Source organism: Canis lupus, chromosome 6 (assembly GCF_011100685.1).
Source record: "Canis lupus familiaris isolate Mischka breed German Shepherd chromosome 6, alternate assembly UU_Cfam_GSD_1.0, whole genome shotgun sequence".
NCBI lineage: Eukaryota > Metazoa > Chordata > Mammalia > Carnivora > Canidae > Canis > Canis lupus.
In genome coordinates, this window is record NC_049227.1 from 1,731,720 (window position 1) to 1,752,444 (window position 20,725).

Consider the following 20,725-nt stretch of genomic DNA (forward strand, 5'->3'; position numbering starts at 1 on the left):
CCAACCCAGACCGCCCCCTGCCAGTTGGTGTCACAAGTGTCATGAGTAGAAATGGATACTGGTGGGCAACTTGGCAATATGTATGAAGGGCCTTAAAAATGTTCCTGCCCGGGCGGCACCAGAAGGAGTTGCGGCGGTAGCAGCTGGAAAGGACCATGACCAGCAGTGAATGCACCTTCATTGCCATCAAGCCTGATGGAGTCCAGTGCAACCTCGTGGGAGAGATCATGAAGCGTTTCAAGCAAAAGGTATCCTGCCTCATTGCCATGAAATTAATTCAGGCTTCTGAAGACCTTCTTAAAGAGCACTATATTGACCTGAAGGACCTTCCATTCTTTGCCGGCCTGGTGAAGTACATGCAGTCAGGGCCTGTGGTTGCCATAGTGTGGGAGGGCCTGAATGTGGTGAAGACAGGCCGAGTGATGCTCGGGGAGACCGACCCTGCGGACTCCAAACCTGGGACCATCTGTGGGGACTTTTGCATCCAAATTGGCAGAAAGATTATCCATGGCAGCGATTCTGTGGAGAGGGCGGAGAAGGAGATTGGCTTGTTCCAGCCTGAAGAGCTGGTGGATTACAAGAGCTGTGCTCAGAACTGGATTTATGAGTGACAAGTGATGAGGGAGCAGACCTCAGTGGTTTGCCCGTTCCATTCCCTCTCCCTCCCATGAGCAAGGGGCCAGGCTCTTGCAAATTCAGTTATTTTTGAGAACTTCCTTATAACCTGGAGGAGACCTCTTGGAACTGGGAGTGCTCCCTGTACAGTATTATGGGCTGCCATCAGATTAAAATGTTTCATCCCCCCCCCAAAAAAAAAAATGTTTCTGCCCTTTGACCTAGGATTTCCATTCTGGGATATTATCTTAAGGGAGGGATCATCAAAACACATGCAAATTTCCCTACAAAGACTACTGTGGCAGTGTTGCTTAAAAGTGGAAGTGATCTAAATGTCCCAGACTAGGAGTTTGGGGGACTCAGTTGGGCTATAGGCATATTATGGAACATGATGTAGCCATCAGAAATGATGTTTTATTTTTTATTTTTATTTATTCATGAGCGACACAGAGAGAGAGAGGCAGAGACATAAGCAGAGGGAGAAGCAGGCTCCATGTAGGAAGCCCAATGTGGGACTTGATGCTGGGGCTCCAGGACGCCCTGAGCCAAAGGCAGACAGACACTCAACCACTGAGCCACCCAGGTGCCCCCAGAAATGATTTTTTAAAGACTAATAACACAGAAGATCAAAATGATTGTATGCTAAATGGAAAAAGTATATATAAAGCTATAGAGAGTGCAGAATCCAAATTTAATTAAGAATATTTGTATCTGGGATCCCTGGGTGGCGCAGCGGTTTGGCGCCTGCCTTTGGCCCAGGGCGCGATCCTGGAGACCCAGGATCGAATCCCACGTCGGGCTCCCGGTGCATGGAGCCTGCTTCTCCCTCTGCCTGTGTCTCTGCCTCTCTCTCTCTCTCTCTGTGACTATCATAAATAAATAAAAATTAAAAAAAAAAAAGAATATTTGTATCTAAAGAGTTTGGAATAAAATGCCCTAATACTGTTTTTTTTTTTTTTTTCCTAACATGTTAACCATGGTGATTGCTGACTGGAGAATTATATTATTTCTTTTCTTTATACATTTTGGGGGCATTTTTCATAAGCATACATTAATGTGTAACCTGCAAAATGTTGCCATTTTGGGGGCATTTTTCATAAGCATACATTAATGTGTAACCTGCAAAATGTTGCCTTCCTGGGCAGGTCCAGCTCTGGTGTTTGGACCCCAGAGGCCAGGTGCAGAACCCCTCGAGACAGAACACTTCCCTCCCTCTCTCTCCACTCATCAGCCTGTCTTTTTGTCTGAAGACCCTCCAGCCATTCTCACTCTCATACATACTCACATCTAATTTAATGATTTTCCTTCCAACCCTGCCTGGAACATTCTGTCCCACATGGGGTGCCCCTGGCTGGGATGGCCTTTCATTGTTAGCAGCTGGTCTAATCTGCTTTGTTCTTGTACTGTTGGGGAATTACCCATCCACTAAGCAACCGGGCATCCTAACATCAGTTCAGCTTTATCTGCCCAGGTGTAAAATTTGGGGGCTCTGTCCTTGCCCTTAACCCTTAGAAATGCCCCCAACTTTATGGCTGCCTGGTGCTACCCAATTTTAGGAAAGAAATGATTATTTTTCCTGTCCTGGGATCCTAAGTCTTTGTCTAATCTCACCACCTAGTAAGTTAGTTACTAAGATACTTTTCTTTCTGAATGCTGGAGAGGGAAGCAGTTGGCTTTGCTTTTAAATTCGAGGTGCCTTTGGGCCATGAGGTAATGAAAAAGGCCTGAGATATCCAGTATGAGCAGCCCCTCACTGGCCCACCAGCTTTCAGTGTTGAGTCTTCAAAGTTTTTCAACACTGCCCCTTTTCTGCTCCCAGGGTTACCAGTGACTCAGGGTAGGTCTGGCGCCAGGGAACATACAGGAGCCCTACTCCACTCTGGATGCTAACCTTAGATCACAGAGACAATTATGCTGCCTGGGAGGATGGTGACTACCGCCAGCCATATCTGTCCTTTTGCAAGTGCCTCCCGACAGGGGGCCTTGCCTGTAACCAGGAACCTGGACCCAAAGAATGCATCCCTTATGCCCCCTTGCCCATGCTGTGCCTTTGCTGGAAAACCCTCTTTGTCGCATTGACTACAATTCTCAGCCTCCTTCCAGGTTCTCCTAAGGCTCACCTTGCTTTGTTTGGGACAAGTTATGCTCAAGACTGAGATTGCTTTTGTCAGTAATTTATTTAACCAGGTTCACTGTGGGAATAATAATAATAATAATAATAATAATAATAAAAATAATATTTTATAAGCTAATAGCACACAGGGTAATGTCTCCTAATAAGCCAATGAAGAGATAGCATACTTCAAGCTAGTAACAGATTGATTATGCAATCATTCAGGCAAAGAGGGAGATGAAAGAAATAAAGTTCAAATTTAATTGGAGGTGTACCCTTCTATGAGTTGGTTCTCAGTAGAGTCAGCCTTCTAACTAAGAGTTGGATATCAGGTGCCAGCTTAGGTGTTTCACTGCTGGGGCATGTAGCTAGCAGGTGACGGTATGTGTGTTGGCAGGTAAGGCAGGCTGCTCTGAAGCTTATTATTCCAGGGACTGTTACATGGCTTGTACCACTGCCTATGAGGGGAAGACTTGCCAAGGCAGAAACAGATGTCCCTTCTCTTCCTGAGACTGTTACATGGTTTAAACACCACCACCAAGCAAGAGTAGGTTGGCAATGGCAGGAGCAAGTGTCTCAAGATCTTTGGAGAGTCGCTTAGATGCAGCAAAGGGTAGCCTCACCCAGACCAAGTCCTCTCAAGGTACTGGTCACACCTCTTGATTTTTAAAATGGAAAAGTCCACCGCGTGATGGACACCATTGCCATTACCATGGTGTCAAGGATGCAACAGTCCTCTCGACTTCAGGTATAAGAGTTGGAGGAAGAAGGTCCCTATATCCAACTTCAAAACAATTTCATCAAAATAAGTTACTCAAAACAAATTCAAACAACAAACTTTGCCTAAACAAGCTTGCAAGACATGGATTTGAAATCCTAACAATTCAGTAGGCAACACGTCTCCTTCCTGTATATTTCTAGGTGTTTCTGTTTCAACTTCTCTCTCCTATCTCCTGGGAGAGATCGTCTTTTTTTCTCAAGTATCCTTTATACTTACATCCTTTACGCCTCCTTTGTGAACCATGATTCCACTTACACAGATAAATGAACAGAGAAATACAGAAATGCCTCTAGGGCTGGGACCCCTCATCCTGGGGCTCTCCTGTGTTCCACTATAGCGTTCATTACTGTCTAAGTCTATGGAAGGAGCATAATGAAAGAGCACTTGTTGAGATGGATGCAGTCAGGGTTCACACAGCAAATAACCTGGCCGTGAGGCTCCTTTAGCCCCCTGAAGACAGTGCCAAGAAAAATCCAGCTCCATAAAGTGCATTAACAGAGCAGTGCTGAGCCCCACCCTGCCCCATCTAGGTGGCCGTCCCCCAGTCAGTGTTATTCAATGCAGGGACGCTTCTGATCCCTCCTCCCCCCACACAAAGATCCTCCTTGGGGCCCCGTCCCCCTGGCCCTTGGAGCCCTCACCCCTGCGTTCCCTAATTATTGAAACCAATTAGTTGTATTTGCAGACTGATTGAGTAGAATTAAATTGGAGCTCGCTCACACTAAAGCTCACACTGGGATTAAACCAGCATTTTATATGCAATTATGGTCATTCTGTTCCCATTTTCCATTTTGATTGTATACTTAGCATTCCTGTCAGCCATAGGTAGTCCCTTATTTCCAAATGCTCACCACATCTGGCTGCCTGGTGTCTCTCAGTGCCCTGTATGCTCTGTGGTCAGAATGCCCCTTCCCTTCCCTCTCTGAAAGAAAAAGAAAAGTCACATGGCCCCTGCCAGCAGCTCCATGTTGCTGAGCTCAGACTCCTCATCTTCTCATAGACTCTCCGGTGAGGCCTCCAGGTGAGGGCTCTGCTTTTCACCTCTTAGCCAACCAGATGCTAGAACCCTCAATTTAAAAAGCAGTCTGATCCGGGGGCACCTGGGTAGCTCAGTCGGTTAAACGCCTAACTCCTGATTTCGTCTGAGGTCATAATCTCAGTGTTATGGGATTGAGCCCGGCGTCACATTCCATGCCCAGTACAGAGTCTGCTTGTCCCTCTCCCTCTGCTCCTCCTCCTGCTTGTGTTCTCTCTCTCTCTCTCAATAAATAAATAAAATCTTTAAAAAAAAAATCAATCTGGTTTCTTTTTTCTTTCTTTCGTTCTTTCTCTTTCATTTTCTTTCTTTCTTTCTTTCTTTCTTTCTTTCTTTCTTTCTTTCTTTCTTTCTTTCTTTCTTTCTTTCTTTCCTTTCTTTCTTCCTTCCTTCCTTCTTTCTTCTCTTTCTTTCTTTCAATTAGCAATAATCGCGCCTCGGATAAACCTCATTGGCTACGATACTGCCACTGCGCAAAGCTCTTCTCTTTCTTTCTTAATTTATAACCACTGAGGGCTCCCTATGGCCTACAGCAGGGGTTTACAAACTAACTATAAAAGGCTGAAGTATGACTATTTCAGGCTTTGTAGGCCAAACCATCGCTGTCACAACTTCTCAATTTTATTCATATAGTACCAAAGCAGTAGACAGTAGACAAGAGTCACAGACAGTGTGTAGATGAGTAAGCATGGATGCATTCCAAAAAAACTTTATTTTCAAAGCAGGTGGTGGGCCAGATTTGGCCACTGGCCATCACTTGCCAACCAGTAGTGTGCAGAGTAAAGCTCGGCTCCCAAGGCCCTTTACAGTCTTGCCCTGGTGCACTTTTTCCCCTCATCTCTTCCTGTCAGGAGATTATGGTGTCAACTTTCACAGAGTTGTCTCTCTCATAATGGAAGGACATCCTTTGAGTTTTGTGTAGATTTGTATTATTGCTCTTGTCATTCTCTGGTATGAATATCCTGTCAGCTCTCTGTTTGTCAGACTGGAATATAAGTTTCTCATAGCTTGGAAAGTTTCTTTTGCTACCTAACTGTTCTAGCACAGCATATGGCATACAGGAAGTGAACAGCAACTCTTCATTGAATGAATGGCCATATGAATCATCTCGAAAGATTCGTCTTTCACAGAGAAGGCAGAGGTCCTTCTAGATCTCTTTGGTCATTGACTTGGTCCCTGTCCTCTTAATTCTTCTAAATAAAAATCTGGAGGTTCTTATCTTGTATTTTCTGGTGCACTTCTGTTGGTATTCAATAATTGCCTTGCTGAACTGCATGTCTCCAGTTCCGCCATTTCTCAAAGACATGTATCAACAGAACACATCTTGGTCGTTAATAGAGCCATTGCTTCTTGTGCTTAGAACCCACATTCTTCCTAAAGACACATCTCTTTAGAGACTAAACAGATTCCGCATCTAATGGGGTTGAGATAGGAAAGGCTGTTGTTCCTCATTACCAATTGGAGTTTGCAAATTAGCACTGTGAGTTTCAGCCTATTCTTTAAGGCCAGAACATTAGGCAAAGAATATTGACTCTGGCTGATGTCTGGTGTCTGGTTTTCATCTGATGCGCCCTTTACTGAGCGGCCTGCCCGACAAGCCTGTTCTATATGAGAGCCCTGCCTCTGAGAGGCACTGTTCTCAGCCAAACTGACGATATCCCCAGGGAGTGTCATGGAACTTAGGAGGTGCTGTGTTGGGGATGCAGGTGGTACCGGTGGTGGCTTTGATAGTTTTAAGAAAACACACGTGCTGGTGTAGTGACAAGTTGATCTCCTGGGAACCTAGAGCATTTTGATTTCTAGTCCAGGCCTTGCTTGGCTCCAGAACATCAGGGAGGAGAGGTGCAGACCCCTGTGGGAATGCAGACTTTGGTTCTGGGAGATTCCATATGCAGAGTGCAGACTCCTGTTGTCAGAAGGTGTGCCTCACGATGCTTCCTTTCATGCTCCACAAACCCCTGTGGGAATGCAGACTTTGGTTCTGGGAGATTCCGTATGCAGAGTGCAGACTCCTGTTGTCAGAAGGTGTGCCTCACGATGCTTCCTTTCATGCTCCACAAAATGGCAGTTAGGCAGGCTCTCATCACCATCGCCATTGCCCCTTCTGCAGCCTGCAGAGGAATCTTGGAGGTGACGGAACCGCCTTGCTGGTGCCCGATCTGAGCATGAAATTGACTTAAAGACCAAAAGCACAGCATGCTTATGTAACCCTGAAGCACTGGGGACTGTAGCCCAGAGAGAGAATAAATTCCAGTGAAAAGCACACCACATTACTGGGTTGTTCCTAAAACTTGATCTGTGGTCGCCACTTCCCAAGGACGTGGAGAGGGGCCAGGGCCCCTCCGTCTTGCCAGCAGGCTGCCTATAGCCATAGGCAGGGGGATCCGGCCTGCTTCCGTCTCTCCGCTGTTTTTATGGGCATATTTCTCACACCCTGTTCTGCTATTAAAAATAAAAATAAAATGAGCCACACATCACATGTCTCCGGCTGCAAGACCCATTTCCTTCTAATAAGCTTCTTATTTGCCTGGGCTTCCCTACCCTGGAAAAATTAAATCCCCAGAGGCTCCTATTATGGATTTCTAGTGTTTTTTTCTTTTTTTTTTTTCCCCTCCTATCTGTTATTTTGCCTTTTTTTTTTTTTTTAAAGATTTTATTTATTTATTCATGAGAGACACAGAGAGGCAGGGACACAGGCAGAGGGAGAAGCAGGCTTCTTGCAAGAAGCCTGATGCGGGACTTGACCCCCAGGACCCCGGAATCACGCCCTGAGCCAAAGGCGGATGCTCAACCACTGAGCCACCCAGGCATCCCTTCTATCTGTTATTTTGAAAGAAAATGAAATTAGGGGGCTTTGTCTGCTTCTGTTTGCATGTGCATGTGCACACACACGTACACACTCTACCTGGGAGCCAGGAGCAGAAATTCTGGGCAAACAGGGAAGTACAGCTTTGTCTCACTTACCTGGGGCCACAGAAAACAGAACTCTGAGTTGATCTGTACCTGTGCTGTGCTGTCTTGGGCTTGAGCAGGGCCGGCCTGACTACTTACCGCAGACAGCAAACCATGGGGGTTTGAAGCCTTAATGGAGCACGTACCTTCACGGCAGGGCAGTTTCGGGATGGTCTCCATCTGCTTCCAGCAGCCCAAGGGTGAGGTGACCTCGGAGTAGCCCAGGTAGTGAGGTGGGAGCCGGGGGGCATGCCCATACAGTCCAAGTTCACGAAGATCCTTGATCAGGCGTCTGGAGTATCCACTGTAAGGACACAGGCTTGTTCATTTGTGGATCTAGGGCATGCAGGGGGATCACAGGAATGAGCCTGTCACCATGTCGACAGAAAGGGATCGCCCAGTCAGAGTGATCGTAACAGCTGGGGAGCTCAGGATTGAGTCAGAGGGATGGGGAGCTGAAATGTGCCTCTGGAAAGGAGACTAAGGGGCGGAGCTCAGCATGCAGCTGACCATCCGGATGGTCCACCTGGGACCCTGGCCTCTTTGACTCCAGGTTGGGCCCCGTCATCAGCTGACATTTTCTCCTGTTGCATGGTATGTGCTAGATCCGAAGTAAACTCCTATTATAGAGGCTAGGAGGAGATCTAACCCCACCCATTTTTCAGATGGGGAGATGGAGGCGGAGGGAGAAGCCTGTCCCGGTTCAGGGCAGGGCCAGACTGACTTCCTTGTGGGCTGACTCCCACCTGAGGGGACCCTGCATCTGCATCCTCCTGCCCTTGGCATCTGGGTTCCGGTCATGGAGGCTGTGGTCTCCACCCCACTGTCCTCGAGGGCTGTGTGCCCTCACCTCAAGCAGAGCAGTGGCTCTAAGTTCTTTCCGGGCCACCTGGGACTTGGTAGGAAAACATATGGCCGCCTTAGGGAGTGTTGGGCATGTTTCATTGGTGAGAAAAGCCTGAAAGTGCAGACAAACCCCTTGATTCAGAATTTGGACCAGACTGAAATTTTTTTCTTTATCCTCAATGGAAAAAAGAGGGGTGTTTGAACAGTAGATTAATAGGGTATGAAAGAGAACACAGGCTTCCTGTTCTTCTCTTAAACACTTTAACAATGTCCACAGATCCCCAGAAAAAGTCTGGAAGGACTGTAGGGATCCTCGTGGCCAACCCAGCTCATTTTACACATGAACAATCCGAGGCCTCAGGGTTTGGCCGTGGACCTAATTAGCTAATGCGCCTGGCCAGGAGCCTAGGGTCCCGGCTCACAGGCTGGTCTTCTGTCTGCTGGAGCCCACACTTAGTCTCAGAAAGCATGCAGCGTGCAAAATTAGTATTGATAGCAAATTTGCTACTAATATGTGATCCTTACTCAAACCCATCCTTCAGAGTGTGGGTGGGAGTAAAAACAGGAACGAAGCCGATGAAGAAAGACTGTGATTTCTGCACCAAATCATCGTTATCTTTAGATGGGACAGGCTGATGTCCTGTGAAAGGAATGAATGACCCACCAAACTGTAGCAGAAAGGGAGAGAACATTGGCCAGGGTGGGCAAAGACATTTTTTGTGGACTGCACAGTCCCTAACTCTCAGCCTTGAAGGATGACAGGATTCAGGCAGGTAAAGGAAGGCAAGGTGTTTTGGGTGGGAGCCCTGGATGGGATACTGCAGCGGAGTATCAGTAAAACTGGGGGGCCCCAGAAATATCAGGTCCTCATTCTTGGAAACTGTAAATATTTCCTTGGGGAAAAAAAAAAAAAAGGCTTTTGCAGGTATTATGTTGAGAGTCCTGAGATGGAGAACTTATCTAGGATTATCTGGGTGGGTCCTAAATGCCATCACAAGTGTCCTTATAAGTGGGAGGAAGATCACAGACAAAGGAGGAAAAGGCGATGTGGCCACAAAGGCAGAGACTGGCATGACCTGGCCACAAGCCACGAAATGCCGGCAGCCACCAAAGCTGGAAGAGGCAAGGGACAGATTCTTGCCCTAGGAGAGCACAGCTCTGTCCCCACCTTGATTTTGGGCCAGTGACCCTGATTTCGTACTTTTGCTTCCAGATTGTGAGAGAATACATTTCTGTTGTTTTAAGTTACAACGTTTGCAGTGATTTGTCACAGCAGCCCCAGGAAATCAAATGGGAAGGGACAAAGCTTGTTTGGGTCAGGGAGTGGTTTAAGGTATTTACTGGGACATAGATATTTCGAGAAGCAGTAGGTAAATGGGTTAGGGCCAGTGTCTTGTGTGAGTTTCCAGAGTTCCTGTCCTTCCTTACCAACTGGAATGTAGGGCTCTGGAGGAGAACTGTGAGGCCCAACGGATTGTTGTTGGTTCTCTGAGAGAATTACTCTTTGCTCCTCAGGTACATACAGTCAATACTTGTTGAGTAGCATGATGAATGTTGGCAACCCGAGCTTGCACCGGGTTTATTGATGAAAAGTCAAAGCTAGCCACATCTGGTGCTCAGATAGCATTGATGAACCTGTCATCTTCAGACTCTGATCTCGAATTCCCCACGCCATGTCTTGTGGCCGTGTGATGTGTTAGGAAATGCTCGGCCAACCTAGAACTGACGGGCCTCGGGGGCTCTGGAGGGAGAATGCAGAACAAGCCAGGTTGAGGTCAGAGGATGGGTGATCCCCTGCCGAGTGGAATGGCCTTATTGATAGCAGAGTCAAATCCACTGCCGGCCTGGAATGTGATTAAAGATGCCTTTTGAGCTTTTATGACACTCTTATCGATCTGAGGTTGTTTATAGCCGCAAAACAGCTGTAAATTAGAGGATGAAATAAAAACAGCAGGATACGTAACTCCTATCTTCCTACTAGGTTAAAAAAGCCTTCTGCGCAGCTCCAACAGCAGCAGGGAGCTGAGATACGAGTCTGCGGAGGGGGACTGTGTTCTCCTTTCCGGTGGACGAAGGGCCCAAGGGGCAGCTCTGTCCTCACAGCTGAAACCTGCTTGCTCCTGCTCAGGAAGTGTCCTCGGCGAACCTGGGTCTCCGCTGGGACCACTGTCAAATTGTGCGCTGACCGTGCTGTTTTAGGATGCTCAGGGGTGGTTTTCTTTTTTCCTTTCCCTTCCTTTCCTTATTTCTCATTTTGCTCTTTGCTCTGCCTTTTTTCCCTTTCCTCCCCCTTTCTTTCCTTTTGTTCCTCTTGTGGCCACTCTTTTATCTGCTTAAAGGGTTTTGACCTATTAGTATTTGTAAAGCAGTGAGGAGTGTTCAATATAGGATCACCAATAAATTCAATGCAAAAGACCAAGCCATGTGACCACCGGACTTTCTTTGCTTTCCCCTAGAGATTCGAGAGGCCTTTCGGGTTCTGGACCGAGACGGGAATGGCTTCATCTCCAAGCAGGAGCTGGGAATGGCCATGCGCTCTTTGGGGTACATGCCGAGCGAGGTGGAGCTGGCCATCATCATGCAGCGCCTGGACATGGACGGTGAGCTCGGGGTACACAGCGTGCCCCCTGAGATGAGCCAGGCTCATTGGCGAGACCTTGGTTTTGAAAGGTCTTGCACTTGGACCCCAAAAGCTTGGTTTCATGTGTTGGTTTACATATGAGGGCTGGCTCGGGGTTTTTCAAACAACACTCCATGCAGTCCCAGGGGCCTGCAGGGATGGTTCTGAGGCCGCCAAGGGAGGAGGGTGAGGAAGGAGGGCTGACCGGCGGAACAGCCAGGACAGATCTTTCCACCTGCCCTCCCTACCTTTAAAATAGCTTCACAGAGGTAGAATCCACATCCCCTAAAACTCACCCATTTAAACTGTGTGATTCATCGGCTTTTAGTGTATTCACAGATTTGGGGACCCAACACCATAATCAATTTTAGAGCACTGTCACCACTTCAAAAAGAAACTCTACCTTTGAGCTGCCCCCTCTCATCTCTGTACCCCCCAGCCCTAGGCGACCACTAATCTACTATCTGTCTCTCTGGACATTTCATATCAATGGAATCCTATGCTGTGTCGTCCTTTGTGACTGGCTGCTTTTACTCAGCATAATGTTTGCAAGATTTATCCCTATTCCAGCATGTATTTGTACTTTGTTTTTTTTATGGCCGAATCATATGCCATTGTATGGGTATAATAACAGCTTCTCCGCTCTGTGATTTACTTACTGGGTTTCTGTATACAACCTTGCTGGGGAAGAGGGTTTCACTGTGTTTTAAAAATTCTAGAAAGTGACACATTACCTCTTTCAGATTCTTTCCTGCTCCAAAACCTTGAGGCTGCTCCAAATCAGCTGTGACCCTCCTGACATTTAGATTTTGCCCTGGCTGAAGATCCAAGAAAAAAAAAAAACCCTTATTTTTGTTTTTTTCAACACACCCTCTCTCCCTCCAAAGAGCAGCTTGATCCCAGGCCTAAGGGGTCCAGAGTGGTGGGCATTAGGACTTTCAGGTAGAGCATGAAGTATACAAGTGAAAAACAGGAAGCAGGGCATAGGGTCAGGAAGTCCCTTGGAGGAGAGACCATGGTAGGGAGATGTTTGCTTGGCCTGCAGCTGATTGGAAGACACAGCTTTCTCCTGTTATCTTGCTGGAATTGCTGGAAGGATGATAACAAGGGTGACCATATGGTGAATGAACTCCAGCATCAACCACCAAGTGCAGCTGTGGGCATTTATTTTCTGGTTCAGGAAAGAGATGCTTCATCAGGGGTGTTCAGCCCCAGCCTTGTCTTTACCACTGATTGATTGTGACTCACTGGTGTGTCTTTGCAGGCCTGATTTGACCTTGCTTTATATTTAGCTGCTTGCTTTAGATATTTCTGAAAAGCTGGAGCAAAGCACATATCGTGTAGCAAAATCTGTTTTCCATTGACCCCCATCATCATTTCTGAGACACATTTCCAGAAAAAGTTTCCTCCTTAAAAGAATAGAAATCTTAATCTATACTTCCGTTTATGGGACAAAGATTCTGTGCTTTTGATTCTCTGCCCACAACTCCTATGACAAAATCTAGTCAAATGGACTACAAGCAAATAGAATTAGCAACATTTAATGAAAACGAGTCAGTCCTTTGTGTGTGAGTTATTCCTATGAAATCGAAGGGTCTTCATTAAGGTCAAACCTAGTGCTTTGTGTATTTACTCATTGGACTTCAGCTCACAGGGAGTTTTTATGTTGTTGCACATCTTCCCTGAATCCCTGAGGTCTTGGGGATCTTGTGTGTCCAAGGGACCCAGCAGGACCCAGGCAAAGCTTCATCCATATAGGATTCAGTTTAAGAGCTTCCAAGTTCCACCAACTTATTTACAACTTATCATACTCAGCCACCCATGCCAAAGGCAGAACTTAGCAGAACTTAAAAGGACTTGGCAATTTTCTTGTAGACAACTTCTCATAGTTCCTTTAACAAAAAGCTCCAGTTTAAAAAAAAAAAAAAAAAGTTGAGGTCATTGGCTGCTTCACCTGATGGTGATGCCATCAGGTGAAAACACATTTCTTTACTTTTGAAGTGCAGCTTCTTTGAGGTTTGGCTTTGTTGTCTACAGAAGATTTAATACCGAACGCGTGAAGACAGCTGCAATGTAGGTAGAAGGAATTGCCTACCCAGTTGGTTTATTAATTGCCAAAGTGTAAAAATTGCTAAGTGAGAGACGCCCAGTCTGGGGCTAAAGTGTGTGTCTTTTCAGAGTTCTGTCAATGATGCTGGTAAGTGGGATTTCTAGGGTACTGCATCCCAGATACGGATGGACTGTGTCTCAGTGTCTTTCTCTTAATGGATCTTTTGAGCTTCTGTTAAAAAAAAAAAGTCCTAATTATATCCTTCCTTTCTAGCTTCTGTAGCTGGGAGTTCTCCACAGAGATTTGGCCTTACTGAATTAAGCTATTCTTCAGCATGAAACTTGTGGAATGGCAGAAATTTTAGGGGAGTACTGCCCCTAAAATGGGGTGTTTGGGCTGGAGCTTGGGATTCTTAGCTGTAAGATGACGGTGCCTCCGGGCCCACAGACCCTGGTGTCCAGGGGCAGCGGGAGAGGTGGTGGTGCCTCCATCCATCCCAGCTGGCTGTGATTAGGAGCAGGTCTGGCCCACACACCGATCTGCTCTTTCTGGGGTCCCTATTGGTTTGCCCGACGGTGAGGTCATATCTTCGGCATGAGGCCCAGCTGGAATAGCCTGCGTGTGTCTGTGCAACCAAAGTTGACACATGAGGCTTTCATTAGGTGGTTCCTTGGGAGTGGGGTGCCTGGCCGGCTGAGCATGTAATAGTAACCTCCCTGGATTAGGGAGCTCGGCGGGATTTCCTGGACATGGAGCCCGCAGGAGCCAGACAGTTGCAGTCTGTGTGTAGAGCTGGTTTTCCAGAGGACACAATGGGAGGCAGCTGGAGGGTCTGGGATGGCTCTGTTGGCCTGTGGCCAGTTTGCCTTGAGTGCTGGGACTCTGTGCGTGTGTGTGCACACACGCATGTGCACTCTATGGGCAGATCTGCTTCCAGTTAAATAAACAGAAAACCAGAACGTGTGCCCTATGCCTGTTGCTTCCTCATCATCTCTTGACTGCAAAAGTTCTCTCTTGTAACTTTTAACTCAATTGCACACCCGCTGGTGCTTGGGGTTCTTCTCCCCTTTTCCGGCCTCTGCCGCTCAGGTGAATTTTGCCCTAACACCAGTTGGGAGTCAGGATTCACCTTTCCTGGGTGCTGTTTGCCAGGATCTCTCCCTCAGCCCAGAATCTGGAAGCCTGCAGCCCTGTCCATCAGGCTTGTGGGGAGTGGACTTTATTCCGGAGCATCTCAGTACTGGTTATGTCCCATCGTGGGAAGAATTAACAAAATAGCCAAAAAAAGTGTCTGTGAAGCTGACATCTTTTGTAGAAGCAGGATGAGAAAGGCTGCTCGCAAAGGACTGTGGCCCCCGTGGCCTTCCTGGGGCCTCCCCTCACCTACGTGTTTCCCATGGCAGCTCTGGGGCGCCCCTCGGAGCGTCCAGCCTCCTTCACCAGGTATCTTCAAGACCCAATGGCTATTTTTGGCTGTTTTCCAACTTCTAATAGTTTCCCCAACCACACCACTGGGGCCATCTGGAATGAATCCAGCTAGCTTTGCAAATAGTTTCCCGAAACAGTGAAACCAGGAGACATTCTCAGCAGCTTGTGGCCTTTGCTAGGGCCCCCCTGGCAAGTGCTATTGCCAGCCTCCCTCCCTGCAAGCTTCCCTCGGGCTCCCACTTACCCACCAGGAGTCCCTCTTTGAAACAAAGGCAGACCTTGCCTTCTTCCTCCTTGGATTTCTTTCTGCCCCTCAAAGGTGCAGAATCTCGTGAAATTCCAGCAAATGTGCCATTTCCAAAGGACGTCCTGTGTCTTAACAGGTTTGTGGTTTGTTTTTAAGCCCTTCTCTGGATAGTGAATTTGACTCCGTTTAGTTTGATTTTAAAAGGATTTACTTGGTGGCCACTGTGTGTGAATTTGCTGATTTCCATGGTTGGCAAGATTCACTTTTGGTTTCACTTTGAGACAGGCCCCCGGATCGCAGAGCACAAAATCGTGGCCGGGTCCCCCGGGAGAGCGAGCCGCGCCCTGCTGTGGGCCTGCACGTCCATGTCTTCCCTGTCCCGGCCTCGTGTCTGTTACAGGCATAGCCTTTGCTGAGTCGTCATGATCGGGACCTCCCTGTTGGCCTTCCTGAGCTCCTAGAAGACAGAAAGCACGAGCTTGATTCGGACGTGCGCTCATTCCTACCTCACATTCAGACGCGTCCGGGACTGGCGTGGGTCTATTTGGGGAGCAGGAATGCGCCCTCCTTTTCTGGGTATGGGGAGATGCTTGCCCACAGGCTGCATGAAGTGGTACCTCCTGGTGCGAGGTGGAAGCAGTTGGGGCTTTTTAGGAAAAGCGGAGGGTCTCAAACCTGGCGCACATCAAAAGACACCAGGAGGGCCTGTTTAAATAAACAAATGGAACAGACCGAAGACTCAGAAAGCGCAGGGCGGGGCGCAGCAGCCTGCAGCCCCTAACAGTCTCATCAAGTTATGGGCAGAGGTGCGGTCACCCATGTAACCGGGGGACCTCTGGCTGAAAGAAAAACCTAAAGCTCCAGAGAAATCCTCAAGCCTGTGCATATTTGTCTGAGCAAGAAGATCTGAGTAAGAGGTGAATGCCCTAGGTGGTTCAGAGACTCAGGAAGTTTTGCGGAGTGCTCGTCTAGGGCACACTTTGAGAAAGAGGAAGCCAACCCAGCCATGTTCCTGGAGCGCAGCCCCACACTCGTGTCCTCCCAGAAGCTCAGCCTGCAGGGATTTGAAATTCACCAAGCCCAAGCCCGCGGGAGGTCGGCTACAGGGGTCTGTCCAAACGATTTGCATTTGTGAATAAGCATAAATAAGCATAAAACTATTGTATATTTCACTCCGTTAGTGGATTATTGTTGAGTTTACTATGATCTGGCTGTGCTAAGTGTTAATGGGGTAATAATAATGACCAACACTTATGCAGTGTTCACCAGGCCCCCAGTAACGCGGAAGAGCGGTAATACTCCCTAACACGTGCAGTGTCCTCACCATGGGCCTCACAGTGTTCTAGGCACTTTATTTATTAACTTTTTTGTCCTCATATCAGCCATCACTACTAGGTATATGATTTTCATTTTGTAGGTGAGAAAAATGAACTACAGAGATTTCAAGTTATTTGCCTAGTACACGCTGCTAGTAAGAGCCTTATGAATCCAAGATCTTTTTTCTTTTTTTTTTTTTTTTTTAAGGATTTTATTTATTTATTCATGAGAGGCACAGAGAAAGGCAGAGATGCAGGCACAGGAAGAACCAGGCTCCCTGGGGGGAGCCCAATGTAGCACTCCATCCCAGGACCCTGGGATCACGCCCTGAGCCTAGGGCAGATGCTCAACCGCTGAGCCACCCAGGTGCCCTGAATCCAAGATCTTAATCACCTGTCTTGTAGATACATTACTCTTTTTGTGATTTTAGTAGGTATAGGCCTCTTAGGGTGACAAAAGGGCATTGAAGCAGTGACTGAACAGAACGCATAGCAACTTGAGTCATGACATCACCTACGCATTGTAAACCTATATGTGAATATTTTGGTTGCCAATTATTGCTCCAAACTGTCACCTTTGGCTGGGTGATAAACTCTAGCCGCTCCTCAGGTTACACTTGTATGAGTCACGCCTGACCCTAGAACAGAGTCTGTGATTGAAGATGGTATCTTTGGGGTTCTCGTTGCTTTCTGAGGGGAATCCTCTATAGGTCTTCTTGGGATCTATAGTGGTGGTGGATGTTTGTGAAAAATTGACTCCAATGTTCCTATCTCCCTAAGCAATTCCTTCTTCTCTGTTAACCCAGGAAAAGTCCACCATCTTAATCTTACTGACAGCTGGCCACTGAAATCCAAGTTTCAGCTAAGACTTGAACTGTTGGAATCACTTCTAGGTACTCAAGCCAATGTAATCAAAACAATTTCTGGTGTGAGTACCCATTTCAGTAAGAGCCTCCTCAGCCGACGTTATATTCTCTCTCCCTTGTTTTAACATCCTGGAGTCCATGGCTACACCTGTCCCCTGGGGTTATACTGATAGAAGTCCGCAGCATCTCACCTCTCTGTATGCTCCCACAGCAGACTTGAAACTCCTGGAGTGTGCTGATTTGATCATAATCATAGGTATAAAGGCAGAAAAATGTGGTGGGAGTAGATCTTGAAAATAGGCAACCCCTTTCAAGGAAGCTGCCTCAGCTGTTTCTTCCAGGTCTTCAAGCTGGTCTTGGCTGACCTCAGGGAGATACTAGAGAGGACTAGAGGGAGACTCGGCCATTCTGTTTTCTGAATCCACCCAGAGGTCCCCATTCCAAGTCATAGGTCCCACTCCTTTCCAATCAGTGCCCTGAATCTTACATCAGAGATCTGGGGAGTCTGTGACCTCAGCTTATAACTCTGCAGACCACATAGTTAAACTTGGGGCCCTCCTTACATTGTATGAAGTGAATGATTATTTGGGGGGATCACCCTGGAAGCACCCTTGTTCTCTGACTGTGACCAGAGCTGAGAGTTTCAAGGCCTGAGCTTGTTTGTTCATTCTTTCTTTCTTTTTCTTTCTGTTTTTAAAAGATTTTATTTATTTATATGAGGAATAGAGAAAGAGAGTGGAGAGGGGGTACGCAGAGGGAGAGGGAGAAGCAGACTCCTCCCTCTGAGCAGGGAGCCCACCATGGGGCTTGATCCCAGGACCCCAGGATCATTACCTGAGCTGAGGGCAGACATTTAACTGACTGAGCCACCCAGGCACCCCTTGTTTTTTCTTTCCAGGGCACTAAGAAGCAGCTATCCATCCCACAGCCCTGGTAGTCATCATTGCTACTGCAAAGGTTAAACATAGGAGTTATATGGGTCTTCAGGAACCTTGCTTTCAATAATTGTTTTATCCAAAAGAAACCACAGATAATATTTAATTATGATGCCAGTCATGCGAAGGATACCAGTATCCCATTTTTCACTGGCAAGAAGGTTAGTGCTTCTACTTAAAGAATAGAGATAAGCAAATCACTTAGGAAGGTTGTTTCCTCCTGGTACCACACATTGTATCATGAAAACAGGAACCAGGCTGGATTCCTAGAACAAGAGTATTATGTGGAGCATAAGAACCTGCGTACAATCCTTCATACCTGAATAACATTTCTCTCAGGCAAGTTTACCAAAGGGAATATGTGAGAGGGCCTGTCTCAGAACACCCTGACCAGTACCCAGTAGTATTTAACAAGTCATTGCTAATATGATTGATGAGAAATGGTGGCTCATTTTGCTCTTTTTTACCTCATAAGGGAGATGATGCATTTTCCATATGTTGATTGGATTTTTCCTTTTGTGGATTGCCTGTTTTTTGGGGGGAGGGAGGGCAGAATCTGTTTCAGTAAGGAGAAGCTAATTTATGCTGCCATAATAATTTTTTTTAAAGATTTTGCTTATTAATTCATGAGAGACACACACAGAGAGGCAGAGACATAGGCAGAGGGAGAAGCAGGTTCCCCACAGGGAGCCTGATGTGGGACTTGATCCCAGGACCCGGGATCAGGACCTGAGCCAAAGGTAGATGCTCAACCACTGAGCCACTCAGGTGCCCCTATGCTGCAATGATAAATAATTTCCCCAAATATCAATGACTTCATGTGAGAACAAAATAGAAGTTCTCACTAATGGAATATGTCCATTGTGTGGGCTGGGTGTTTCCTCTTTGTCATCTTCACTCAGGAGTCCTGGCAGAGGCTTCTGTCTGTGTTTCCATGGTAGCTGTAGCAAGGGAAAGAAACCCAGTGGACCACATAGTGATGCTTGAAGTTTCTGGTCACTTCTGTTCCCCTTCTCATTGGCTAAAGCAACTCCTACAGTGGTATCTAACATCAAGGGGTGTTGGGAAGTAGAATCCAACTACATGCCCAGAGGGAATGAACTGGAAATACTTGCTGAACAACACTCATGATGATCTAAGGACTTGGGGCTTTTTTTCTTTTCTTTTTTATTAGAATGTTACATTCATTGCAAAATTTTTTATCTCAGGAAAAACTTTTAGAAATTCTAAAAATAGGGGCAGAAACAATTGTCCTGGAGATTTTACACATTCCTTTCAGACTGATCAAGTAGATAAAACTAAGTAACAATTTGAATGAATTCAATGTGTGTGTATGTGAGTATGTGTAGGTGTGTCTGTGTAATACATATTTTGTGCTCCAAATAGAAGAATATCCTCCTTTTTTGAGTAGTTCTGAAACATTAACAAAACCTAGTTATGTATTACACCACAGGACAACCTAGCTAGATTCCAGAAGACAAACATTACAGGCACAACCTTTGGCTATAATGCAATAAACCAGAAATTAATAAAAGCTTGAATAAGTATCCCACCCACTTGGAGTCTAAAAATTAAAAATTCACAACTTTTCAACTTAATGAATAATTCCAAGAGTTGACTCTTGGGGAAAAATGCAATAAATTGACAAATATAGCATATTTAATGAAGAATTAAATAGAGCTGCCATTGGAATAAACTGGAAATGAAAAAATACGGGAGATTTTAAAAAGAATACTTGATATAATTTTGTAAAATTACATTTGAACATCTATATGAAATGGAGATTTTTCTGGAAAATATAAATTACCAAAGTGGATTCGAGCCCAAGTAAGTAGTCTAAATCGGAAGTTGCATACTTGCTGCCTTACCAGCCAAATACAGCTTACAGCTCTGTTTTATTGGGCTCACACATCATTTTATAGAGCAGAAAATCTCATATTAAAAATATGCACTTCTCTCTCCTCTTAAAATCATGGAGAATTTAACAAGACTAGACCTGAAATCCTTCACTGCAAGAATTTGGTGGACTTGAATAGCTGTCCCCTCTGGGCAGGGCAAATGCCACAGTCTCCACCATTCCTTATTGTCTCACACATGCCTGCCCCCTTTGGATGGACTAGCTTGGTCCCTCTGGGCTTTGCAGTGTAGCACTCTGCCTGCATGGTGGACCAGAGAATGATGAGGGGGAGCTTTCACTGTTACGGCGACTCATTGTTCCTTTTCTTTAGTTTTAATTCTATGATGTTTGGGGTTTTGTCTTCTTTTTCTGTGTGTTTTTTCCTTTTTTGCTTACTTGCTGCCATTTCCAGCAATGTCAGTAAATTGCTTGTTTTATCTTAACTTTTTTGTTCTTTAATAATTAAGGCAACTAAGACAGGAAATTTGCCACTGAGAAGACCTTTAGTAACATCTCTGTGTCTTGGTAGTTTTATCGTTTCTCTGTTTGCTTTACAATCTTTTATCATATAGTTTCATTCCTACTCCTTCTTGGCAGATTTTTTGGATACCCAAGTCACTAGAATTTTAAGTTTACATTTAAGTGTTCTCTCTTTATTGCACTGTGGGAAGTAAATATGATCTGCTATTTGGGAGTATTTTCTTTGTAACTGAGAATATGCACTTTTGTGAAGGTATTGCTTCTAGGGTATAAAGCTTTTGTATATGCATAGAGATGTTATCTTTATATTACCTGTATCTCCTGCACCTGTATTTTTGGTTATCTTATCTAAGTTACTTTGATGTGTTGAAATCTCCCACTGCTGTTACCTTACTTCCTTGGTTTATCTCCCCAATTTTTTTTTCCTTAAAGATTTTATTTATTTGTTCATGAGAGCCACAGAGAGAGGCAGAGACACAGGCGGAGGGAGAAGCAGGTTCCTCCCAGGGAGCCCCATGTAGGACTCGATCCCAGGACCCCGGG

At 46.1% G+C, this 20,725-nt stretch overlaps 2 protein-coding genes and 1 pseudogene across 12 annotated transcripts in view; 2 read left to right on the forward strand and 1 right to left on the reverse strand.

Annotated features, from left to right (window-relative positions):
- Positions 1–20,725, forward strand: part of CALN1 (calneuron 1) — a 529,066-nt gene that overhangs the window by 266,363 nt on the left and 241,978 nt on the right. For all 11 annotated transcript variants that reach the window (XM_038539013.1, XM_038539021.1, XM_038539022.1 and 8 more), the window contains one exon: positions 10,800–10,943. In XM_038539013.1, coding sequence (XP_038394941.1) covers positions 10,800–10,943 — 144 coding nt within the window. The remainder of the gene's footprint in view (positions 1–10,799; positions 10,944–20,725) is intronic.
- LOC102154109 (nucleoside diphosphate kinase A-like) lies at positions 147–620 on the forward strand. The gene has a single exon (XM_038539023.1). The coding sequence runs from the start codon at positions 156–158 to the stop codon at positions 609–611; it is 456 nt and encodes a 151-aa protein (XP_038394951.1). The 5' UTR covers positions 147–155; the 3' UTR covers positions 612–620.
- On the reverse strand, positions 4,943–5,026 carry LOC119876401 (annotated as a pseudogene).